At 39.3% G+C, this 22,140-nt stretch overlaps 1 protein-coding gene across 1 annotated transcript; it reads right to left on the bottom strand.

The window, feature by feature from the left end:
- Window positions 1-17,775: 17,775 nt before the first annotated feature.
- On the bottom strand, window positions 17,776-20,205 carry kctd12b (potassium channel tetramerisation domain containing 12b). Its single transcript, XM_065249142.2, has one exon. The coding sequence runs from the start codon at window positions 19,676-19,678 to the stop codon at window positions 18,821-18,823; it is 858 nt and encodes a 285-aa protein (XP_065105214.1). The 5' UTR covers window positions 19,679-20,205; the 3' UTR covers window positions 17,776-18,820.
- Window positions 20,206-22,140: the final 1,935 nt, after the last annotated feature.

The following is a 22,140-nucleotide window of genomic DNA, read 5'->3' on the forward strand; positions in this document are numbered from 1 at the left end:
GCTAAACCTTCAATAGAATGTCACAGGGATGATGTATTTACAGGCAAAACTCAGAAGCGAGTTAGCATTTTAACACTTCCGGTTCCATCGTCCTGAAGTCAATGGTTTTTTTATGTGGTTTTGGTAAACGCCTTAAATGATATATCAGATTCACACAAGCCAATATATTTTCATGTATTTTACAACATTACACACACCTGTAACACCCCCATTTTACGTGTGTTTTAGAGGGCAGTTGCTGACAAGTTTGCTACATGTGACTACAAACTTTGTTAGGGACTTTAAACATCATCACGCATGAAGAGCTTAAAAACAATGCAACATGGGCTTTGTTCACAACAAAGATTCATCCACAGACTATTTCCTTATCAGGGAACATGTTTTAAACGTGTTTAATAAAGTTTAAAAGAGTTGTAAGAAGCTTGGTGGTGATAATGCTGATGTTGAGAGACCGTGGTGTAGTTCACATAAAGCCTACGCTAGCTTTTAATTCCTGGTAAATGTATTTAGACTTCAAACTTCATAAACGCTGTGTTCATCTGTGAATATTATCTTGTTGGACAAAATGTGTAAGTATCATAAACTTTTGTTAAACACAAAGCATATTTTTTACGATAATTTGTATTTTTTTTAAGAGAATCCAGTGTCCCGCTAACTTCCGGGTTAGACTACAAAAATATGTCATCCCTGCAGCACTCTATATTATACAAAAATGCAGTATGAGAGGTCATTGCATCACAGACAGGTATCTGCAGAATGAATGAATGTCATATATCTTCAGAAACTGTCAGCAGTTCTCTTCTTCCTCTGTATATGTTATTACAGTATATTGGCTTGTGACTCCTGCAGGAGTTCATGGACGTTGCGCAGGGGCTTTTGTAGGAGCAGGGGTAATTCACTGCTGGGGTGGTGTGAGCGGGACGAAATCTCTGCTCTCCAGTTTTAATGGATGCTGCTGAGAGAGCAGGGATGATTTATTGAATAATATAGAAAAGGTGTGAAGTGACTTGGTGAGGTTATTGGATGAGCAGCTGAAATGCTTGTCTAATATGGGATTGATTAGATTAAATGTGGGTTTGGATGGCGTTTAAAGACCAACAACCTAAAGATTTAATTTGGAGTTCAGGTGCAGCTGAAGCACATATATGTAAAGAATGGCTGGAGTAATGTCTGCTGGGATGCTGGATCTAATTAATATTGATTTAAGGTGCTCTTGGAACCAATGCATGGAGACAGGGTTATTTTTGTCATCAACGAAGTGGGGATCTGAGGGAAAGTGGATTTGTAAAGTACAATTAGCTAAAAATAAGGAAACTGACTGGTAAGGAGGAAGAGAGTTAAATACAAATATTGATCAACTGATCTTTGTTTAATATTGAAGCATATACTGTAGGGTCACTGTCCACTGTCAATTTGAAGATCAGAGAAGGACAGATGAATCTGAGGGTCAAAATTAGAGTCTCAAGTGAACTTTGAGAATTTGAGGAAACCAAAGAAGGTGAGAATGAAAAGGGCATCTGGAAGTGTTTTCAGAGTGCTATCCTGAATGGATAGTAAACAGGCATTAGCGGTAAACACTAGTCCCTGTGGGTGGGTTGGTATTTTTTAAAGCCTTTGACAAAGAGATTTATTAATTTTTTTGTTTAACATGGACAATGCAGAATAACTGTCAGGAAACAGGGAGAGCAGAACCCAAGTGCAGAAAGAAGTTTCAAAAAGACTTTTATTATAGAACAAAAACCGGAAACAAAAGCCCACGTGGGGGCAAAACAAACAGGAAACAAGATACTTTAACACAAGACAGATAAAACACTAAACTTTAATATAAACAAAACAATAAACTTGACTTAGACTTGACAATTGTATAAACTTCTTACATGAAAGGTACAAAACGAACGAGCACAGGACAGCAAACACGAGGGTATTAAATAAGGGAGCAAATCAAAGGGGAACAGGTGACATGAATCAAACAATAATGGGATAATTAATGAGGAAACAAGGGGGCGGGGTCAGGAGACGAGACAGAAAGCACATGGCTTAAATTAACAAGGCCAGTGCTTTCACACAAAACATGGGCCTGTCATGATCCTGCCTCATGACTAATACTAAAACAAGGACAAGAGGGCAGAATCATGACAGAACCCCCCCCTTAAGAAACGCCTCCAGGCGTTCCTCAGGGGAACACTAGACATGTGACATGACAGACTGACAAATAGACACAAACCAACAAAACATGACAAATAAACACAGGGGCAGACAAGAAAAAATGTGTTTGGGTGAAACAATAAAAATAACAAACATGGGAGGGGGGGAGGAGGCATAACTGAGTTCACAAAAGGGGAAGGTGGAGACGCTGACCGAAGTCCAGAAGGTGAAGTTGAGGGTTTGGGGTGAGGCTCCGGGCAGGCTTGATTGGGGGTTTAGGAGAGACTGGCTTGACAGGCAGTGAAGACAACACAGGGAACATGACAGGACGGGGACCGTGACAGGAGCCGCTGTGGCCGGCAGCGAAGACAAGATGGGGACCGTGACAGGGGGCGCTGCCGCTGGCAGCGGAGACGAGACGGAGACCGTGACAGGGGCCGCTGAGACAAGACAGGGACCGTGACAGGGGCTGCTGATGAGACGGGGACCATGACAGGCGCCGCTGCGTAGAGTTCTCAACGGGTTCGGGTCAAAAATATAAGCAAATGAGTCGGGTCGGGTCGGACCTCGGGCTTAATCTTTTACGCTCCGTGAAAATAATTATTAATCATCACTGCTGTTCACCGTAAAGAAAGTCTGGTCTGGCTGCTGCGTGCAACGTGCATCACAGAGAGGGACGGGGGATAGCAATAAGCTTCGGGGCGGATCAGCAACGCTCCGGAGCTTATTGCTATCACTGCTTGCACGCCTGTTGCCTGGAGAAGAAGAGATGGAGAAAAGTAAACTTGCCGCAGGTGAATTCACCGTTGCTTGCTCCTACAGGAGGAAAAGCCGCTGGCGCTGGGTACATGTTTGAGTTCTTTTTATTTATTATTGTGTGATTTTTATTTAAGGCATATTTATATAGCCTATATTTAAAGTTTATTGTTTCAGTTGTTTGTATTGTTAAAAGACGTGGACATTAAAGCTTAATTTGAATTTCCGTCTGCTGTTCATGATAATAGCCTACGTGTATGAGGAAAAAAAGGCAAGGGGGGGGGGGGGTCGGCGGCGTCGGGCCGCGGGTCGGGTTTAGACAGATAATTCACGTTGATGTGTCGGGTTAAATCAGGTCCGGGCTTTAAAAGCCACGGGCCGGGTCGGGTTGTAATTTTCAGGCCCGTTGAGAACTCTACCGCTGCGGCCGGCAGTAGAGACGAGACCGGGACCATGACAGGGACCCCTGCTTTTACACAAAACATGGGCCTGTCATGATCCTGCCTCATGACTAATACTAAAACAAGGACAAGAAGGCAGAATCATGACAATAACACTGCTACAATTTCAAGTAGCCGATGCAATACATACAGGCTTCTAGCTAATGGCTTATTTGCAGTTATAGTTAAACTTTTTGCTCATTACTGTTAACAAAGCAACAACAGTTTTCTTTTTTCAATGTTGTTTTTCTCAATTTTTTATGTGAGACTGCTGTGTAGAATCATAATTACACTAATTACATTTTTCTGCACATTATAACACCTCCAATAATATAGGGCCACAAACATTTAACTTACCAGTAAAGACATGAAGCCTTCAGTATTTTCATTTATTTATAGTTTTGTAGCAATTTAGTTTTTTTATTTTATTACTTTTTAGTGAGTACCGAGCCCTAAAGGTGCCATTGGAGTAAAAAAAGTTTAGTTTTATTTGCTCATGCGAAACCTTCATTTGCATAATTTTTTTTAACGTTTAGTTTTGCGTGCGCATGTGAAAGCGAAAGTTTCGCTAAATAAAGTTTAATACATTAAATAAATTAGTTTCGCATGCGCAAGTGAAACTATCACGTTTAGTAATTTTTGCTCTATGTCCCCTTAGGGCAGTGTTCTTCACTCCCAATCCTGGAGAGCCGGTGTCCTGCACAGTTTAGCTCCAACCTTAATCAAACACACCTGCAAGCTAATCAATGTCTTCATGATCACTAGAAAATCACAGGTAGGTGTGTTTGATTAAGGTTGGAGCTAAACTCTGCAGGACACCGGCTCTCCAGGATTGGGAGTGAAGAACAGTGCCTTAGGGGCTCTGTAAGTGGGCCTATAACACTTACGTTTATTTTATATTATTATATTACTTTCATGTGTCAGTTTTTAATTTAGTTTATGTCACAGGTCGGAGCGGACCACAGATGTCTTGAGTCTCGCTCTTCCCTTGTTTCCACCTCGTGAAGGTCCCAAGAACACCCCAATGACCACACCTAGAGAGAGAGTACGTAAATTAAAACAATCTTTATTAAATTATTTAAAACAGGTAAGTGGGGGAGGGGAAAGGGAATTTAAAATCAAACTCTCGGGGCCAGAGAGTATCAATCCTGAGCTGCTCGGGCTCCGTCACGGGGATTCTCAGGTAGGTCTTCAGACTCTTCTTATTGTCTCTTTACGTGACTTTAACCAGATTATTCACAGCGTTATCTTCATTCTATTTTGCAGGAGGACTGCCCGTGGAGCCTTTCTCTTTCCTGGACGAGAGGGAAATGAAGAGAAGTGATACTGACGAATTTATTGAGGGGGGGGTACCTGGTGCTGGTAGCGGCGGTCTCCTGGACTCGACGCTGGAAATACCTAGAAGGTATGCAGGTAAGTTCCTGACGAGTAACTGGGCCTGGTCTGAGAGGCGTGCCGGTAAGTATGCAGACAGATGTACTGGATTCTTCGCCTTCGTTGACCGGTAAGGCAGGCAAGGTGAATGCACTAGTTCTTGACTTGGGGCATACAGGTGAGTATACAAAGGTGATACGCTGGCTCTTAGCTTCGGGCGTACAGGTGAGTATACCAAGTGCACTCCGGATCTTTACTTGGGGCACACAGGTGAGTATACGGGAATAGTACACTGGCTCTTAGCTCTGGATGGGCAGGTGAGTATACAGAAGGGCACACTGGATCTTTACTTTGGGCCTACAGGTGAATATACAAGGGTAATACGCTGGGTCTTAGCTTTGGGCGTACAGGTGAGTATACAGAAGGGCGCACTGGATCTTGACTTTGGGCATACAGGTGAGTATACAAGGGTAATACGCTGGCTCTTAGCTTTGGGTGTACAGGTGAGTATACAGAAAGGCACACTGGATCTTGACTTTGGGCATACAAGTAAGTATACAGGGGTAATACGCTGGCTCTTAGCTTTAGGCGTACAGGTGAGTATACAGAGGGGCGCACTGGATCTTGACTTTGGGCATACAGGTGAGTATACAAGGGTATGACTAGGAATGGAGACAACTCACAGACCCTCGAAGAGATGGACGACAGGCTTTAGCCCTTTTGGAGCTTGCGGGACTGGAGAAGACGTTTTTGCTACAACACTTATAGCCTTCCTCACTAGGACGGACTTCTCGGACAAGACACTCCACGCGGTAATTTTCAACCGTAGAAACACTCGCACGACGTCACAGAGCCTTAGGCTCGGACCTGTAGAACTGGTGGCAAACAGACACACAGAATTCCTTCACAAAATTACTTGGCTTCAGTGAATATATGGGGAGAGATACACCACCTCTTGGCTTTGAAACAGGGCAGATGGAGTTACGAGTCGGGGCTGCTGCTCGTTGGGCCTAACGCGGCCTCAGCTGGTTTCACCACAATGTGTAAGTTCAGGTAGGTTGTCATGCCAAATATGTAGCAAAGGAATAGGTCAAACGCTTCCCTCTCCTCTATTCCAACTGACAGGACAAGAGATCTAGACAGGGGCGGGCCTCTGAAATCACTCTACGGACAGGTAATCATACACAGAGACAACACAGCTAGTTTTCCATACAGCAGCCAATCCTTTCCTCCGTTGGCGTTCCCCACAATATTCACACACAGTTCCTTACTTGTTACTGTTGCCTCACCACCACTAGGTGGGAAAAGGGAGCAGGACGTCACAAGGGGTGATCGCCCATCACCCCCGGCCTAGGGGGTGATTGCTGACAACATGGACACAGCACGACACTGCAATTTCCAAGTGTACACACACATCAAAGGAAAAGACTCACCCACTGCACTCCACACTCTCACAGAGAATTAAGGTCAGAACCACGTTGGACCGGGGATTCGTCCTGGGTTATTGAGGCACCGATGCAGCGGATGGCTGGATGAAAGCGTCACAGCCACAACAATGCAACGTACTCCTTCCTTAGCTGGTTCCGGTTCGCCCACCAGTCCTTTCCACGGTGAGGCCACTTACACACTAAGCGCAACTCACAAAAGGCACACTAATTTTCCACACTTTCAAAGTAACCACTGACACGATGACAATTCAGTGTACTCACAATTTCGTTGACATGAGATTCTTTCCTCTTCCTTAAAGTTATCTGGAGTACACACAGTCCACAGTACAAACTCCTCGTGTCGGCCTCCTTCGCTGTACTTCTAGGAAGTCTTCACTGCTTACGATCTCTTCCAAATAAGTAACACATATCAACATAACACTTCACTCAAGGTAGTGGTTTATACTCAACCCGTTATCTGTTCACGCCAAATCCTCAACTTCTCTTTGCCCAATCCACAATATCCACACACATCCGTTTCATCCAATCCCCCAACAACTCCGTCTCACCCACAGCATCTGCTGGAATAAACTTCCTTCTCCTTGTCTCCTTAAGCCCCGTACTCTCTCCGCTCGCTTCCGTGCGATCGCAGGATCAACGGGCCCTTCCGACTCCTTCGAAGGCTTGTATTCCGTCCGCCTTTGGCGGAACAAGTTCGCCTGAAACCCCGACTGCTCTTCTGGTTTCTTCAATGCCCTATTTATGTGCCTCCTCTTCATTAAACCCTCCAATCATCAATCGCCACACTCATCTGTACACCTGTTGTCAATAAAACCCAAATTTAGGTTGCCCGGAGTTCTCGGAAGTGATGGGTGTTTCAGGGAACGTTGTCCGTTTTTTTTTAGTTCCGCTATAGAAAGTCACTCTGTGACATTTAAGCTTTGATTTTCAACTTCGACATATTTCAGTCACTTAGTTTTTGCAGGAGACTGGAGTTGTTAGCCCAGACGGACGGCAGCCCTGATGTTCAGTTTCATTAATAAAGTTGTATTTTTCTTTGTTTCTTCGCTATTGTGTCTTCTTTTCCCACAACGATGATAATGACAGCAACAACAACATTACTAGTTTGTGTGAATTGCATTTAAGGAACAAATGCATGATGAGGCAATGTTTTGAATTTCTAAAGGGCAAAAACGGGAGAGGGAGTGATTTGATTCTTGAAACCTGGGATATGAACTGCTTTAATTATAAACTGATTGCAAGACCAGATTAAACATCTCAGAAATGGTACTAATATGCCTCTCTTCCCAACAGGGCTGCAACAACAATTGGGTATAGACAGGGGTTAATATGGGGGGGGGCTCTGTTTACGAGGTTAATACTGATGACAAAAGCCACCGGTGTGTTTCAGTGACATCCTGGACCTCTGATAGGATTTGATAAGTTTCAGTTTTGAAGCTGTGCCAGAGGTAAACCCAAAATAGCACCTGAACTTGCATTAAATGTTGCATATCTGTGAGTCTCACACCCCTTTATTCATTTGTTCCACACATCATCATGTACAATAGATCAAACTTTCAAAAAATGAAGTTATTTCAGATATTATACAGCCTCCTTGAATAATTCTATAGGCATAAAAAGACTCAAAGGAACAACATTTATAGCCATATAAATTCCCTATACTGATCTTAGATCACCACATCAGCTAGTAAATACAATGTATTTATATAATTAAACACATTGTTTATTAAAATATATACAATAAGTTATTTTCAGTGTTGACATATGACTATACTTGAATCCTGTTTTACACGTTTCAAGTCTTCTATCAAGTCTTCTATTCTGACCTGTGCACCTTTATTCTTCTCTCTCTCTCTCTCTCTATCTGTTTAATGACCCTGTTTTCCTTGACCCTGGCAACACAATAAAAATTTGATTAGATAAAAGATCCAACGTAAAAATACACCACTAGAACAAAGAGAAAATTTATTGGAAATAATTTAATACACGTTCATGGAAAAGTATATTAAAACAAACAGTATGACAGTGATTCTTTTAGTGGCCAGCAGAGAAGACCTTGCAGGCCCTGACGGTCCACCGCTGAGTAATTTTGTGCAATTGAGTGTATGTTTTCCCTTTATTATTTTATGTGAAAATGGGCGATTTACCCAAAAGAGAAAATCTGAGATTCAGTGTTGCTCTGATCAAATCTAAAAGCAGTTTAAAGTATCTTTCCTTCAGGCAGTCCATCTGTTGCCTTGGCACATTTTTACTGCTATGAGGAACAACAATGTGTGATAAGAACAAGACTCTCATTACTCTCTCTCTCTCTCTCTCTGTGTGTGTGTGTGTGTGTGTGTGTGTGTGTGTGTGTGTGTGTGTGTGTGTGTGTGTGTGTGTGTGTGTGTGTGTGTGTGTGTGTGTGTGTGTGTACCTGGTAATTATCACGTTGTGGGGACCCACAAAGATAGGAATACCAGTGTTTTTGTGACCTTGTGGGGACATTTTGATGTCCCCATGAGGAAACAAGCTTATAAATCAAACAGAATGATGTATCTTGAAAATGTGAAGTAGTAGAAGGGTTTCTGTGATGGTTGGGGTTAGGGAATGGGGTAGGTAAGGGGAATAGAATATACAGTTTGTACGGTATAAAATGCATTACGTCTATGGAATGTCCCCATATAACATGGAAACCAGAATGTGTGTGTGTGTGCGTGCGTGCGTGTGTGTGTGTGTGTGTAATAATCATCACAATTATGTTCATGAAACAGCAACCAAGTTGAACAAGGTTTTTCCTCAGAATTTGAATAAGTTTAACTCTGTTTTATATATTTCTACGGAGAACTAACCAAACACAGGTGAATCTAATCCAATACCATGATAACTAATGAGAACACAATCTGTAACTATGGAAACAGATGAGTGATTAATTAGAACCCAAGGAAAAACAAGAACTAATAACAGTCATAATGAACTAAATCATGAGGGAAACGCAATGAACACAAGAAACTAAAGCCTGACTGTGACAACCACTGGATAAATGAATAAATCATTCTTCATCTCTTGAGTTCACTCAGTGCTGGTTATGAGTCTGTGACGTGGACTTGAGTGGGCAGTAAGATGCTTAAAAAAAAAACGTATTATCGTCTCTATGGTTACGACAAATAATAGCTTTAAGATGCAGTCGCATCTCCGTCAGAGGGCAAACTGCACAGCTCTGGATTGAAATCAATATTTGTAAATATCTCCTCTCCTGGGGAAATGTTCTCATCTCCTAAATGCATATTTATTAAGACTGAGACTTACCATTAAGACGTCTGGGTTTTTAGAAGGATGGTCTAAGTAAAAATAACTGGGAACAGAGGCTACTTCTGTGTTGATAATATTTCGGTGCACTGCTTGTCTGCAACCCTCAAGTGTTTATTTCTGAATAATGTAAACGTGTGCTTTAAATAATCCCTCTGTGTCAATATTTGTCTTTTATTTCTCTTTGAACTTTCTCCCCAAGTACCTCAATCATTTGTAGGGCTGCAGTAACAGTTGCCTGTACTGTGACAGACTCTTAAAGCATTACGCACATGTCAGTCTTAAGTTAACCCTTTAATGCATGAGTGTTTCCTCAACTATTATTACATCTTTAGTGGGATGTTTATCTAAAACGACTGGATTGTTAAACTGCCCAAACAGATCCAAAAACGTCCTAATATTCTTTAACAATTCCAGAATGATAAATCAAAGTTTTGTTATACTTTGACATTTTAGTTGTTATCAAACAAATTGTAAAAATGTACATGGTAGAAGTTCCACACTAATAATTCAGTCACCATAGTCAGAGCATTGCAACAAAGCAAGAATGGATGAATGTATGAATTGAAATGACTTGATACAAATTTTGTATCAAGTCATTTCAATTCATACATTCATCCATTCTTGCTTTTTCCAAACCCACTTATCCTACAAGGTCAGGGGAAGGTTGAAGCATATCCCAGGATCTTAGGCCACAGGCAGGGTACACTCTCTATAGATGCTCATTGTTTTTAAAGATTTAATTCTGAAGTTTAATCTGCAGACTGGCCTTTACCCCAACAAATCACTGGCAAGGCACGACCAAGCCTCGAAAGTGACAGTGCAAACGCGACAGGCCCTGGCAGGCACGCCCGCTTCTGGCCCGATAGTCCAAACGGTGAACATGATTTCACCAAGTAGGATGTGATCATGGATCAACATCATTGTTGGTCCTGGATCAACATTTTCATTAACCACTCAGATTGCAGGATTAGGATTGTTGTGTTTGTTAGATTTAGGTTTAGCATTGGGTTTTAAAAATGGTTAGGGTTTGAGTTAGGGAGGGGATCCAGGATCACATCTTACTTGGTGAAATCTTGGCGACCTAGTGGAAACACATCTAATGATGCCCATGGTCACAAAAGACCTGATGTATGCATTTAAGGGTTAATCTGACTCACTGTGTGTGTATAAATTCAAAAGGAAGGGGGACTGATCTTAAAGAGTCAGAAACATTTTAAGAGTCTCATTCCGTATGCATTTACATTCTGTATGCCTGTGGAGAGATAGACACTGCTTTAAATGAAAGCTGAAACACTGAAGTCGCATGCAGCATTTGGTTAAGAGGCTGCTGGCCATCCTAGTAAATCTCACTGCGTCAAGCTACTGATTATAGAGCTTACTGACTGTTAGATTAAATGCCGATTACTTTTTAGAATAGTTTATAAGTTAGTCATTAATTTTTCTTTTCCTCAAAACTGATCAACTGTTTTAAGTTAGTTACATAAAAATGTAGGCTGATCTCATATCAATTCAAAAAGTAAGAAAGATTAGGTCTAACGAATTGCTTGTTGGTCAGACTAGTTTTAAACACGCAATCTTAATTTACCTGCTATGGTTATGCAATCATCCCCTTAAGTCTCTAGATGGTTTAGAATCTGACTCTCTGTTCAATTACATGTCAACTGAAGTTAACCTGTTTTAAAATGCTGTATCAGTTTTACAGTTGTACATGCATTAATGGTACATTGAGTAACTCTTGACAGAAATGCAATATAGTATACATACTGTAACTATATTATCAGTGGTGTATAAAGACCTTACATAATGAACTGTATTGTTTTTATTACCTTAGAATGAGACGTATATTTATCTACATACACCGTAGGTCTCCTGACATGGAAGTTTCCTTCATGTTTCTACAGTAGCCCTAATGGACAAACTGCTCTACAGAGTCTGTTTCATACCTACGTTGTCTCAGACGACAACATGTTTGTGCTGTGGCGGCTACTGTAGCTTCTGTTGGTTGTAATTCACAATCTCACCACTAAATGGTAAATGGACTGCATTTATATAGCGCTTTTAACAGACCTATGGCCATCCAAAGCACTTTACATATATTGCCTCACATTCACCCATTCACTCACACACAGTGGTGTCAGCCATGCAAGACACCATTCAGCTCGTTGGGAGCAGCTGGGGTTAGGTGTCTTGCTCAAGGACACCTCGACACTTGGTCTGGTGGAACCGTAGGATTTAGACAACCTACATGAACCACTGAGCCACTGCTGCCGAAAAAAAATCCACACTGGACCTTTAAGCAAATTTCCAGATTTGTTCCGAAAGGTTCTGTACCAACACGTGCTTTCCACTAAATGGCAGCACAGACAGGGCTCATTTGAAAATTCATACATTAGAATAAAGATACATTGCACTCTAAAAATGCTCACCCTCATTTTTGAGTTGTAATTTGTAATCTGACCCAACGCTGGGTTGAAAACAACCTAGGGGAACAAGGCAGGTCCAGATGGGAAAGAGAAAAAATACAAAAATCCACATAAACACCAACCATAAGCCATGCACCCCAACAGAAAAGCATAACACACAAGACAAACCTAAGAGCGCATGCAGAGAATTGAAGCTGTGTGCTCACAACAGATACCACAGAGGTGACAGGGTCATGAAATTGGAGGTACTGATACCACCACAAACACAAAGTGGATATAACAAGAAGACTAAAAGCTCATTCTTTACTTTGGGGATGTTTTCCACTCGCTCAGCAGATAAGTTTCAAGTTTCATGTGTCCCTCACTGTCTCTTTTCATTAATAAAGCTGCATATTTCCCTGCACACTGCGGAAGCTGAACACCTTTAACAGCCTCTCCCTGGAGTTCATGGGATGTGTTGAATGACTGAACCACTGCTAAACAGCATTGCCCAGACACCATAAATAACATCAGAACACATAGTGCAACAATTCAAATGTGAATAAACACAGCTACAGCTGACACATTAAGCTTGCTTTAGCAGCCAAAGCAATTTAGCTGTTGTAGAAACACACTTTAAGTCAATAAATTTTCATGCATTCACAGGCCGTTGAATTATTCGAAAATAATACACACCCAAGGTGGTAATGCGGCACGATACAAATCGGAGTTACAACATGAGTGTGCATTATTTAATTATCAATTATGAATTAATAAAGCAATAAGCCCCACGAAGCAGTGGGTTACCAGTGCATTTTATAACAGCTAAGGGGCGTTGTTAGGCATGACGTGAAGCAGAGTTTATTTTTATAAATCACCATTCATCTAATTATACATTAACATTTATATCGTGCAACTGTTGAAGTGATGATCAAATATGCTCGGAAGCATGTTTAACTCTTTACCCGTCAGTGTTTTTTTTTAAGTTGCCACCCAGTTTTAGTTTAACGCAGAAAAATTATCTTCTTTAAATAAACATTAAATATCAAATGAAAGAACAGATCATCCGCTTTCAAACAAAAACAAACAAAAAAACATTTCATCCTACCTTCATTCGTTCTCTTATCACCTCTCAAATTTTTTAGCTAAAAGCGGAGATAAATCTATTTATGTGAATAACTTTTGTAAGAGATCAGATTCAGAGCCTGATCAAAACACGCTGCTTTTAGTGTTGAGTGAATGCTTCAGTGTTTAAGTTGGGTAAGATCGCCACCCAGTGGATAGCGGAAATATGAATTTGAGTTAGAAACTCCTCAGGGAGAGTTTTATCTTTATTGACGAGATGACTCAACAATATTTATTGACATTTATCTGGATATCGTCATAATTGTGAAATTTGTATACAAATAAAAAATATGATTAAAGTGTGTGGTGTTTATTTTCATAAATCAGTACGCAGCAACAGTGGCGCAGTGATACTCCTGTAATGCGGTCTAAACTGTGGGTTTACCGGGGTATTTTATCACTGCTTAGAACGCATTTCAACCAATCAGAATGAAGAACCAGAACTGCCCATTTTATAATCCCGTTATACCACGGTTACCACAAACATCGCTCTGCTGGTTATTTTAAGACATTTTACAGTTCAGGTTTGCGTTTTACAGGGAAAAAAAACAACACCCGTGGAACATTTCTCAACCAATCAGAATAAAGTAGTCAACATACCCATGACATAAATATAAAAAATCTGTTTACTATAGAAACCTATTTACATGCTGTAAGATTAAAAATATAGGAATGTATTACTTAGTCACAACTGGTCACAACCCCCTGTGCTGATAGTGATCAAAGACTATTGTCACAGCTGTTTATCCAATACAGTGGGGGTTAAAGGTGGTCTTCTGATTGGTCAGTTTGAATGTATTATGTTGGGTTTGGTCAAGTACATTGGGGGTTAAAGGTGATCTTCTGATTGGTCAATTTGAATGTATCAAGTTAGGTTTAGTCACATGGTCAAGGGATAGGGGATATAGGTCAAGGTTTTTATGAGCTCTGGGCTTTTGCATTTTGCATTGGCTATTTCCCTTTCCTTTTCTTCTTCACATGAGCTCTGAGGTTCCAGTTGTCAAGTGTGAATCCCTTTCTTCTAAGCTTTCTTTCTTTCTATGTTCTCTATCTTATCAGGTAATATCTCACATACATTGGAAACAGTAAATTGTTTGTATTATTTACCATTTCATGCATTTATAGTGTAACCATTTCAACTGTAACTTTAGGTCAGTACTGTAATTAAAGCTTTTCATTTACAAATTTGTTGTTTAGTTTTGATTTAGTGTTAATACTTGAACGCTCCATATTGCAATACAATATATTCGTACTCTAGCAACGCTCTCAGACATATTGTGTCCGAAACCCGGGAACGATTGCAGTTTCGTTCTCCTTCCGAAACCTGAGATCCCTTACAATGCAAACCAATAAACCGGCTAAGCAGAAAACTGCATTTAGGGATTTGGAGATTTGTCAGGTTTCTCGCAGACAGTAGCCTAACGTCACTGTCTCAAGTACATATACAGTAGTCGTTCAAACAGCCGATCTGTCTTAAGCTATATCTGCAGAACCTGTAAATGTAAGATGAGCTTTTATTTTTGCAGTTTCTCTGCCAACTGCATAAGTCGAGCGCAGACTTAATTCGCGCTTACGTCCACATGTGATGTTTATCTTTTACATGCAGACACACGTGCACATTAACAAACCTGCGAAGAAGCCGGTTAAGGCCCTGCTGAAAAAAACAGCATCAAATTATGGGAATTATGCTGGTCTATGCTGGTTTGATGCTGGTTTAGCTGGTGGTCACCAGCATACCAGCACCAAAACACAACATATGCTGGTCTTGCTGGTATGCTGTTTTTTTCAGCAGGGGGTGTTTACATGCAATGCGAAATCAGGATAATAAGCATAAAAACTACTAATGATAAAACACATATGATAAAACACAAATGTATACATGCAGTATGCATAACTATGTATAATTTATTGGTAATCATACATAACATATTTTTAAATAAATCGTAAATTAAAAAAATATTAAAAATCACAAATGTACAAAATGAGAAAAACAAATGTAGAGTGGGACTTTGAATGTTCTTCTTTCTCCGACTTTTGACTTGTTCAGAAACTGACCTGATGTCAGATCACACACAACTCCATTAGCTGTCAGCATATCAGCTACTGTTTTACTGTGAAACTCTTTGAAGTCATTGTCTTTCAACTAGGGAGTTAATCGAATTCGGTCGGTGTCATTTACTTCATTCAGATGAATACAGCCTGAACCCACAAACAACCTTACAGTAAACTGTGTTCTGCAATTTTTCTATGTAACAGTCTACAGCCCTGTCTGCTTCTCCTTCTCTTATTGAATTTAAGTCGGAATATCACCCAAGGCTGTCTTGATGTTTCAGACAAATGCATGATCTCGATGTTTCCCAAGCTGAAAAGACATTCACATATGTTGGTCTCTGGTTCTTAACTGGAGGAATAATGTGTTTTGTCTATCTTAAATAGATCGATTAGACACACACAGCAACATGCAGGCTTGTTGAGTAATCTGCTTTGCGTAAGCTGGTTATAGGTTTGTCCTAGTTTTCATTCTGGCCTTGCTCATACTTTTAAGTCTCTATAGAGACAAAATTCATAAGCTACATGAAAGAAGTTGAGAAAAGGAAAAAGGATGATAAAGAAACTGTCTGACTTTGCAGTAGCAAGTTTGGGGAACGGAGATATAATAATCTCATTTAATATTTCTGTTCAACTTTCATGGGTATAACAGATATTAATATCGAACACTGCTAAGCACCTATAAAATAAGCCAGTGGTTCTCAAACTATGGATGGAGCCCCAGTTATATGCCATTTTATAAAATACGTTAATTTATTGTCAATTCTGTGTAATTTAATCTGGTATGATGTTTTTTCCAGCAGGGTATTTGTCCAGAACTATGAAACCTACAAACACCATTTAATACAATGGCTTTGTTGCATGAATTTGGTCAGAGCTTTTTCAATTCCAAAATGACAGTGGCCTTGTGAACAGATAGAAATGACCTAGACCTGAACTCCTGCTTTTGGGTTGAATTGGCATAGCAAACCAGGACCCATAAAGCAATGTCAGTTAGTTAATGGTGCTTGATGCTCTTGTGTGATATTAAGCATTTAATTTCAATAGCAAGGCATTAATCTCTCTCTTTCACTCTTCTAGGAAGGCTTTCCACTAGATGATAAAACATTGGCATGTGTACTACTAAAATTTGGCTATATAGCAGGGGTCTTCAACTACTTTTCCTTAAGGGCCAGATTTTTTAAATATAAATATTATGTGTGCCAAACATTTAGCTCTTTTTTACCTTTTATATATTTTTTATTTTTACCTATATATATATATATATAATTATTATTTTACCACAGACCTGTTTAATGCTTAATTTTGATTGGATGAGAAATGTTCCATGGGTGTTGATTATTTTTCTGTAAACCCCACACCTAACCTGCCAAATGTCTTAAAAATAGGCACCAGAGTTATGTTTGTGGTAACCATGGAATAAGCAGAGCTCTTAAACTTCTTTTATTTATAACTGTTTAACTTTCATAAATTGTAACATTTTACAACAAGTATTTACACATGGTTTTACCCATCTACTAATGATTAAATGTACACTTTTTTTTAGGCTAAACTGTCTGTCCATTGTACACTGCATTCTGATGCCACTGTCAGAGTTTGCCCCCTAGTGGCAGTCGTAATGAAATCGTCGTTTCCGTTTAATCGTAAATCTGTGTCAACATGGGACAGAGACTAATTCCAGCGGAAGAGCCTTTAATCTATTAATGTTTTTATACTTCATAATTTACTTATTAGTAATCAATCGTTTTAAAAGGATTTAAGTGTTACAGATAAAGTTAAACAAAAAAGGATTAATAATATTCACCTTGCACACCGTGTTTTGATTGGAACACACTTAAAAACATTACTTCCATCCGGTGTGTCACATGCTGTGTAGTCGCACAAGTAATTTTTTTTTTAATGCATCCAAAGCTCAAATTTGATTTGAACATCGTGCACCCTCAGATGATTGGCATCCCACGCAGCCCCTTTCCAAATGTCCTTCTGGTTTATCAGCCGTCATTTGTCATGTACAGTGGAAAGGCGGCTAACCCGCTGACTGGTGGACTGGATGACCGGTGGGACGAATAAAGATGACTGGAGAGTCGCATTAGGCCCGCAGGCCGCCGGTTGCCTAGCCCTGCTATACAGTATGTGAAGTATTGAATTATAGTCTGACAAAAATACAAAATATCTGTTCCTTTACTGATATTGTATTAATTAGAATTACGTCTGCCAATATCAATAGTTTTGCTTTTTACTCCTTGTTTTAAAGTATTATGTCGTGAAATCCTAGAAGTGCGGTCTTCAATCTGCCCTGATCAGCCGTCAGCTATTTTTAAACATTCTGCCAATGTCTGATAGTGGGGAACTGACGTGTTTATCTGCCAATATATCAGTGGACACCTAATTTTACACAGTAGTGGGTAAATCATAATCTATCAGTGTAAACATGTCTAAACAGACATTTGTATGAGATTTAGGACAAAGTACCAAACAATGTTTTTATTCATGCTTCCATAAAGACACTTTGAGGTAAGCATTTCACTATAAACAAAGCTTACGCATGACCTTCAAAAGACAATCGGTAAATTGAGATCTCAGAGGAATTAAATGATTTACAGATGCCTGCACATGTGCCATCGTACAAATGAAACAACGAATGAATTAGTGGTTAATATTTTACACTTCATTACTAAAGTCTACTGCAGGACATCTTAATTTTGTGCCGGTGTTACAGTGTATGGCAACTGTAGCCTAAGGTCACAATGAATTTAAAAATATTTGATTTAAAGCTCTAAAATTTGTAAAGTACCACGGTCAAAAAGCCACACAAACAATGGCCTTGTATAGTATGGAGAAAAAACATTTAGTAAATGACATAATGACATAATCTTTATGATAAAAAAGTATGTGCATCATTCACAGAAAATGTCACTTAAATAACATGCATATGAATGATACACTTACTGTAAATACTTTAAGACCATTTTAATAAAATATTGTGACTGGAAACAAAAAATAAACACCAGCAAAAAAAAAACACAGTCAATATACACCAATTCACCAATCTACCACAAGCTTTGCAATTTCTGCTATTTTAATATTGTTTAATTCTGTGCAATTAACTGCTATTTGTTTAAAATCTTTGCCAACTCAATAAACATTATGCCAAAACCAATGAGAAAACTAAACCAGTTATTGTAATATATGTAACTTGATAATTAAGTTTAATTGATAATTTAAGTTACTCTATTACTTGATCATTAAGTTTCACAAGCCCACTAGGTTTCGATCCATTTTAAAACCCAGTGCTTTACCACTTCTTTGGCCCCATAAATAGATTACACAACCAAATAATAATCCAAAATGAAAAGCTATTACATATCTATTTGTCATCAGGGATGACCAACAGCTTAAAAGCCTCAAAATATGTCCTGCAATTTGGTAGACAGAAAAATGAAAGTATTTACTATTCCAAGCCCTTTTAAATGGCTAATGTGCTATAGTTTAAGCAGTTTGTTTCCAACTTTTAGCTGGATAACGTATATGAAGATCAACAATACAATTCTGTGCTTCCCAAAAGCTGAAAAGGCAATATGAATAAATGTCTATCAGAGGAAAGGCAAATATTTGGTAAGAGGAAAGTGAGATTTGTTCAATAGAAAGAAAGCGAGGCAGGTAGGAAGCATTAAGGGCTCAGTTGAGGAAAAGTCTGGATGGAGGTTGGGGATTGTGATCTAGATGAATCTACTGAAGGTGATGGTGTCTGGTCTGGGAGGCAGGGAGGAGACACTGGAGCACAGGTTTGAGGTCACTCACGGTAGAATACATATTCGGTGTAGCTGGTCCAGATTTTGTCGTCAGTCTGCTCATGGGCAAAGGCGCACGTCCCGGTGGAGTTGCAGGCCACCATATGAAAGCCGGCATCGGCTAACCTGTCGAAAGCCTGCTCCAAGAAAGTAAACTTTAGGTAGTAGCGGGATGTGTAGCGCTCTGGTGGGCGATCGGGGTCACGGCTCTCGTTTAGTGTTTCGCCAAAAACCTCCTTAGCAAGGGAGGTTTTCCCACACACCATAATCCGTGCCACTCGCCGGAACTTGGCGTCCGCTTGACTATCGCGACCAAGCGTGTAAGAGCCCCGGTAGCCAATTGTGATGAATCCGGAGCGCTTGCCATCGCCTCCGACTGATGCCATGCTGGAGCAGGCGGCCGCAGATGCCCCCAGTGAGGCCAGATTGCGGGCGTTGTCAGCACATGGTGACGACTCTTCCGGGTCACTCTGGCAACCTTCGTCACCCAGAGAGTTCTGTTTACTGATCTTTGGTGCCAAGATTTTGACAAGTTCAGGGAGGTTAAAGAACTCTGCCTCTCTCTGCAGTCGTCCTCGCTCTGGGAAATGGTCGGGAAGGACGAGCTGTTGATCTCGCATGTAGTCCAGAATGTAACGGAACAGGAAGCCATCTCTGTCGACGAAAAAGCGGCCCTTGGTGTCACGGGCCAAACTCTTTGTGCTCTTTTGACTGAACATCTTCCACAGGAGGGACTCTGGCACACTTGTTAATGTAGAGTAGCGAGTTATATACACCTGGCCACCAACGTTTAGCTCAATAATTTCCGGATAAGACATTTCTTCAACAGGAACACCACTAGTATTGTCCGGCAAAGCCATAGTGGAGAAGACCGACAAGTTTTTGACAAGCTTCAAGGACTTAAGTGTATTTCTACACTAGTTTATCTCTCAGTACTGTACTGTCAAAAATATCCAGGGAAATTTGAAATTTTTAAAAACAATGTCAATAGTCCTTTAGGAAAAATAAAATGTGATTTAAATTAACATAACTTACGCAATTCAGGAAAAGGGGTCTTGCTTACCAACGTGAAATATTGTCATGTGGAAATTAAGCAATTACGCCTGGTTTTTAGATTATGTCCGATTTCATTTGTCCTTGTCTTTCCAAACATCGAGAAAATCCCATTTACCGACACCAATCGTAAATCTTACAGCCACTGAACAAACACTGTTGAAATAGCGCACCTACACCGCCTTATAGTGAAATGCTGAAATGCGTGTTGTCATTATAAAATGACTAAAAAGGTGATGTGAAGAAATGCGTGTAAATAAAAAGATTTAAGATCCATTTCTCTCCGTGCTCTCATCCCGCACTGAGCGCACGCAGCAACTGGACCATAATATTCACGTGCGCTAGCCCCGCCCCCTCACGTCTGACGTCCTCAATAATGCATTTATTTTATGACCTTCTCTTACTTTCATTTAGCATTTGTATGTTTATATATATGTATTATTTTTATTTAGTTGTTCTTTGTTGTTGTTCCTTTTTAATGGTGTGGTTGCGGCATCACATTGTTTGTCTTTATATTTACATTAAAATATGAATGTATGCTTTATAATTGCAATGCACGATGTGGTAAAAACAATACAATATGGATCATCAAAGAGATTCGAATAAATAAGTTTATTTTATTTCTAGTGAGGAAAATACCAATGACAGATTTGCCTCAGTTTGCAACGCAATATTATAATATAATTCAACACTGACATCTAGTGGTCAAAGACTCTGACAAAGTTATGTTTCATTCTCTGGTTAAAATCACAGTAGTCTTCTCTTTATCTCTGAATACAGTTGACATATCAGATTACACCTCATTGCTAAAATGATCTGCTTTGTGCTGTACACGAGCCTGGCATAGGAGCTGCCGGTTAGGAACCTTACATGATCTGTGCAAGTTTGTTAAAGGTTTTGGCTTAGATTTTTTCTGAAAAGAAAATATCTGATGCAAAAAAATTATCCATTTTCACATGACACATATGCATAAGTGTGACATCTGACAAAATAAACAACCACTCCATTAAGTAAAAATGCCATTGTAACCTGTTTTCATTCAACGGAACATGGATGTCCTTTTAAGGCTTATTTGTTATTTTGTGCATTTTACTGTTGTAAAAAAATCACCCTTTAAAAGGGATCTCTTCCTTTTTATTTAATGATTTTTACTTACCGAAAAATAGTTAAAATGTAGTGGTGAATATGTTTGCTTAGCAAAGAACGTTACTGTGTTATATTGTGAAACTACACTGATAACAGCAGCTATTTCATTTATTCAACCTCTGATTTAAGAAAGTTTTATCTTAACAAGGAAAAATAATGGCATTGTAAGTTGTTGATGCCATTCTGTGAAGACATCACAAGAAATATACTTTGTATGGTTATAAATAAATATTGTATTGTTTTATATCAGCTGGCTTTGTGGTTGTGTTCAGTGTCTGGTTCTGTTAGGGTTAATGAAAATAATGAGGTAGACAAATAGACTAGCAAGCAGCGTGTTTAAATATTTGTTCAATTGCTATTCAAGTTTATCTGGGTCATGTGAGATAAAAATCTGTAAACAGTGCTGTTTCTGTGAACAATCATTTCACAAAATAATTTCACATCCAATCAACTGAGTGGCATGACACAAGATAAAGTTATTATTATGACATTGAATTATCTATTTACTTTCCTCTTTGTCTTAACACACTGCAGCTATAATTATACAAGACAAATGTTCTTGAGTAATTTACTACTGAGGTTGTCAAATCCATTAGATTACAACTGCATTTTTGTACTGACAGACGGCTACTTTTTTTTTTTTTTTTTTTTTTTTTTATTGTATTTATTTCGAATTTATGCAAAAAGAACATCAAACAAAAAAAGATAAATTCAAGTATACAAATCACACAAAACATAAAACTATATTAAATGTCCTTTGCCTATTCGAAAAGGAGTGAGAAGAAGAAAATAACTTATTTAATCTCACCCCTTCTCCATAACTTAAAGCTTACAGTAAGCGACCATCATTCCAAATATTCATGCATCTTGCTTCTTATACCTCAAAACAATGTAAAAAAAAAGAAAAAGCACATCAATTATATAAACCAAAAAAGAAAAATATATATATATATAAAAAAAAAAATTATTCACACCCATCTTCATCCCTGTACCTTTTGAAGACCATATCTTTAAACCTAAACTTAAACTGATTTATGTTTGGGCATTGTTTTAATTCCTCGTCAAAACTATTCCATATCCTCACTCCAGAGCTTGAGATACAAAAACTTTTTCTTGTTGTCCA

The sequence above is a fragment of the Paramisgurnus dabryanus genome, chromosome 16 (genome assembly GCF_030506205.2).
Source record: "Paramisgurnus dabryanus chromosome 16, PD_genome_1.1, whole genome shotgun sequence".
In the NCBI taxonomy this organism is placed as follows: domain Eukaryota; kingdom Metazoa; phylum Chordata; class Actinopteri; order Cypriniformes; family Cobitidae; genus Paramisgurnus; species Paramisgurnus dabryanus.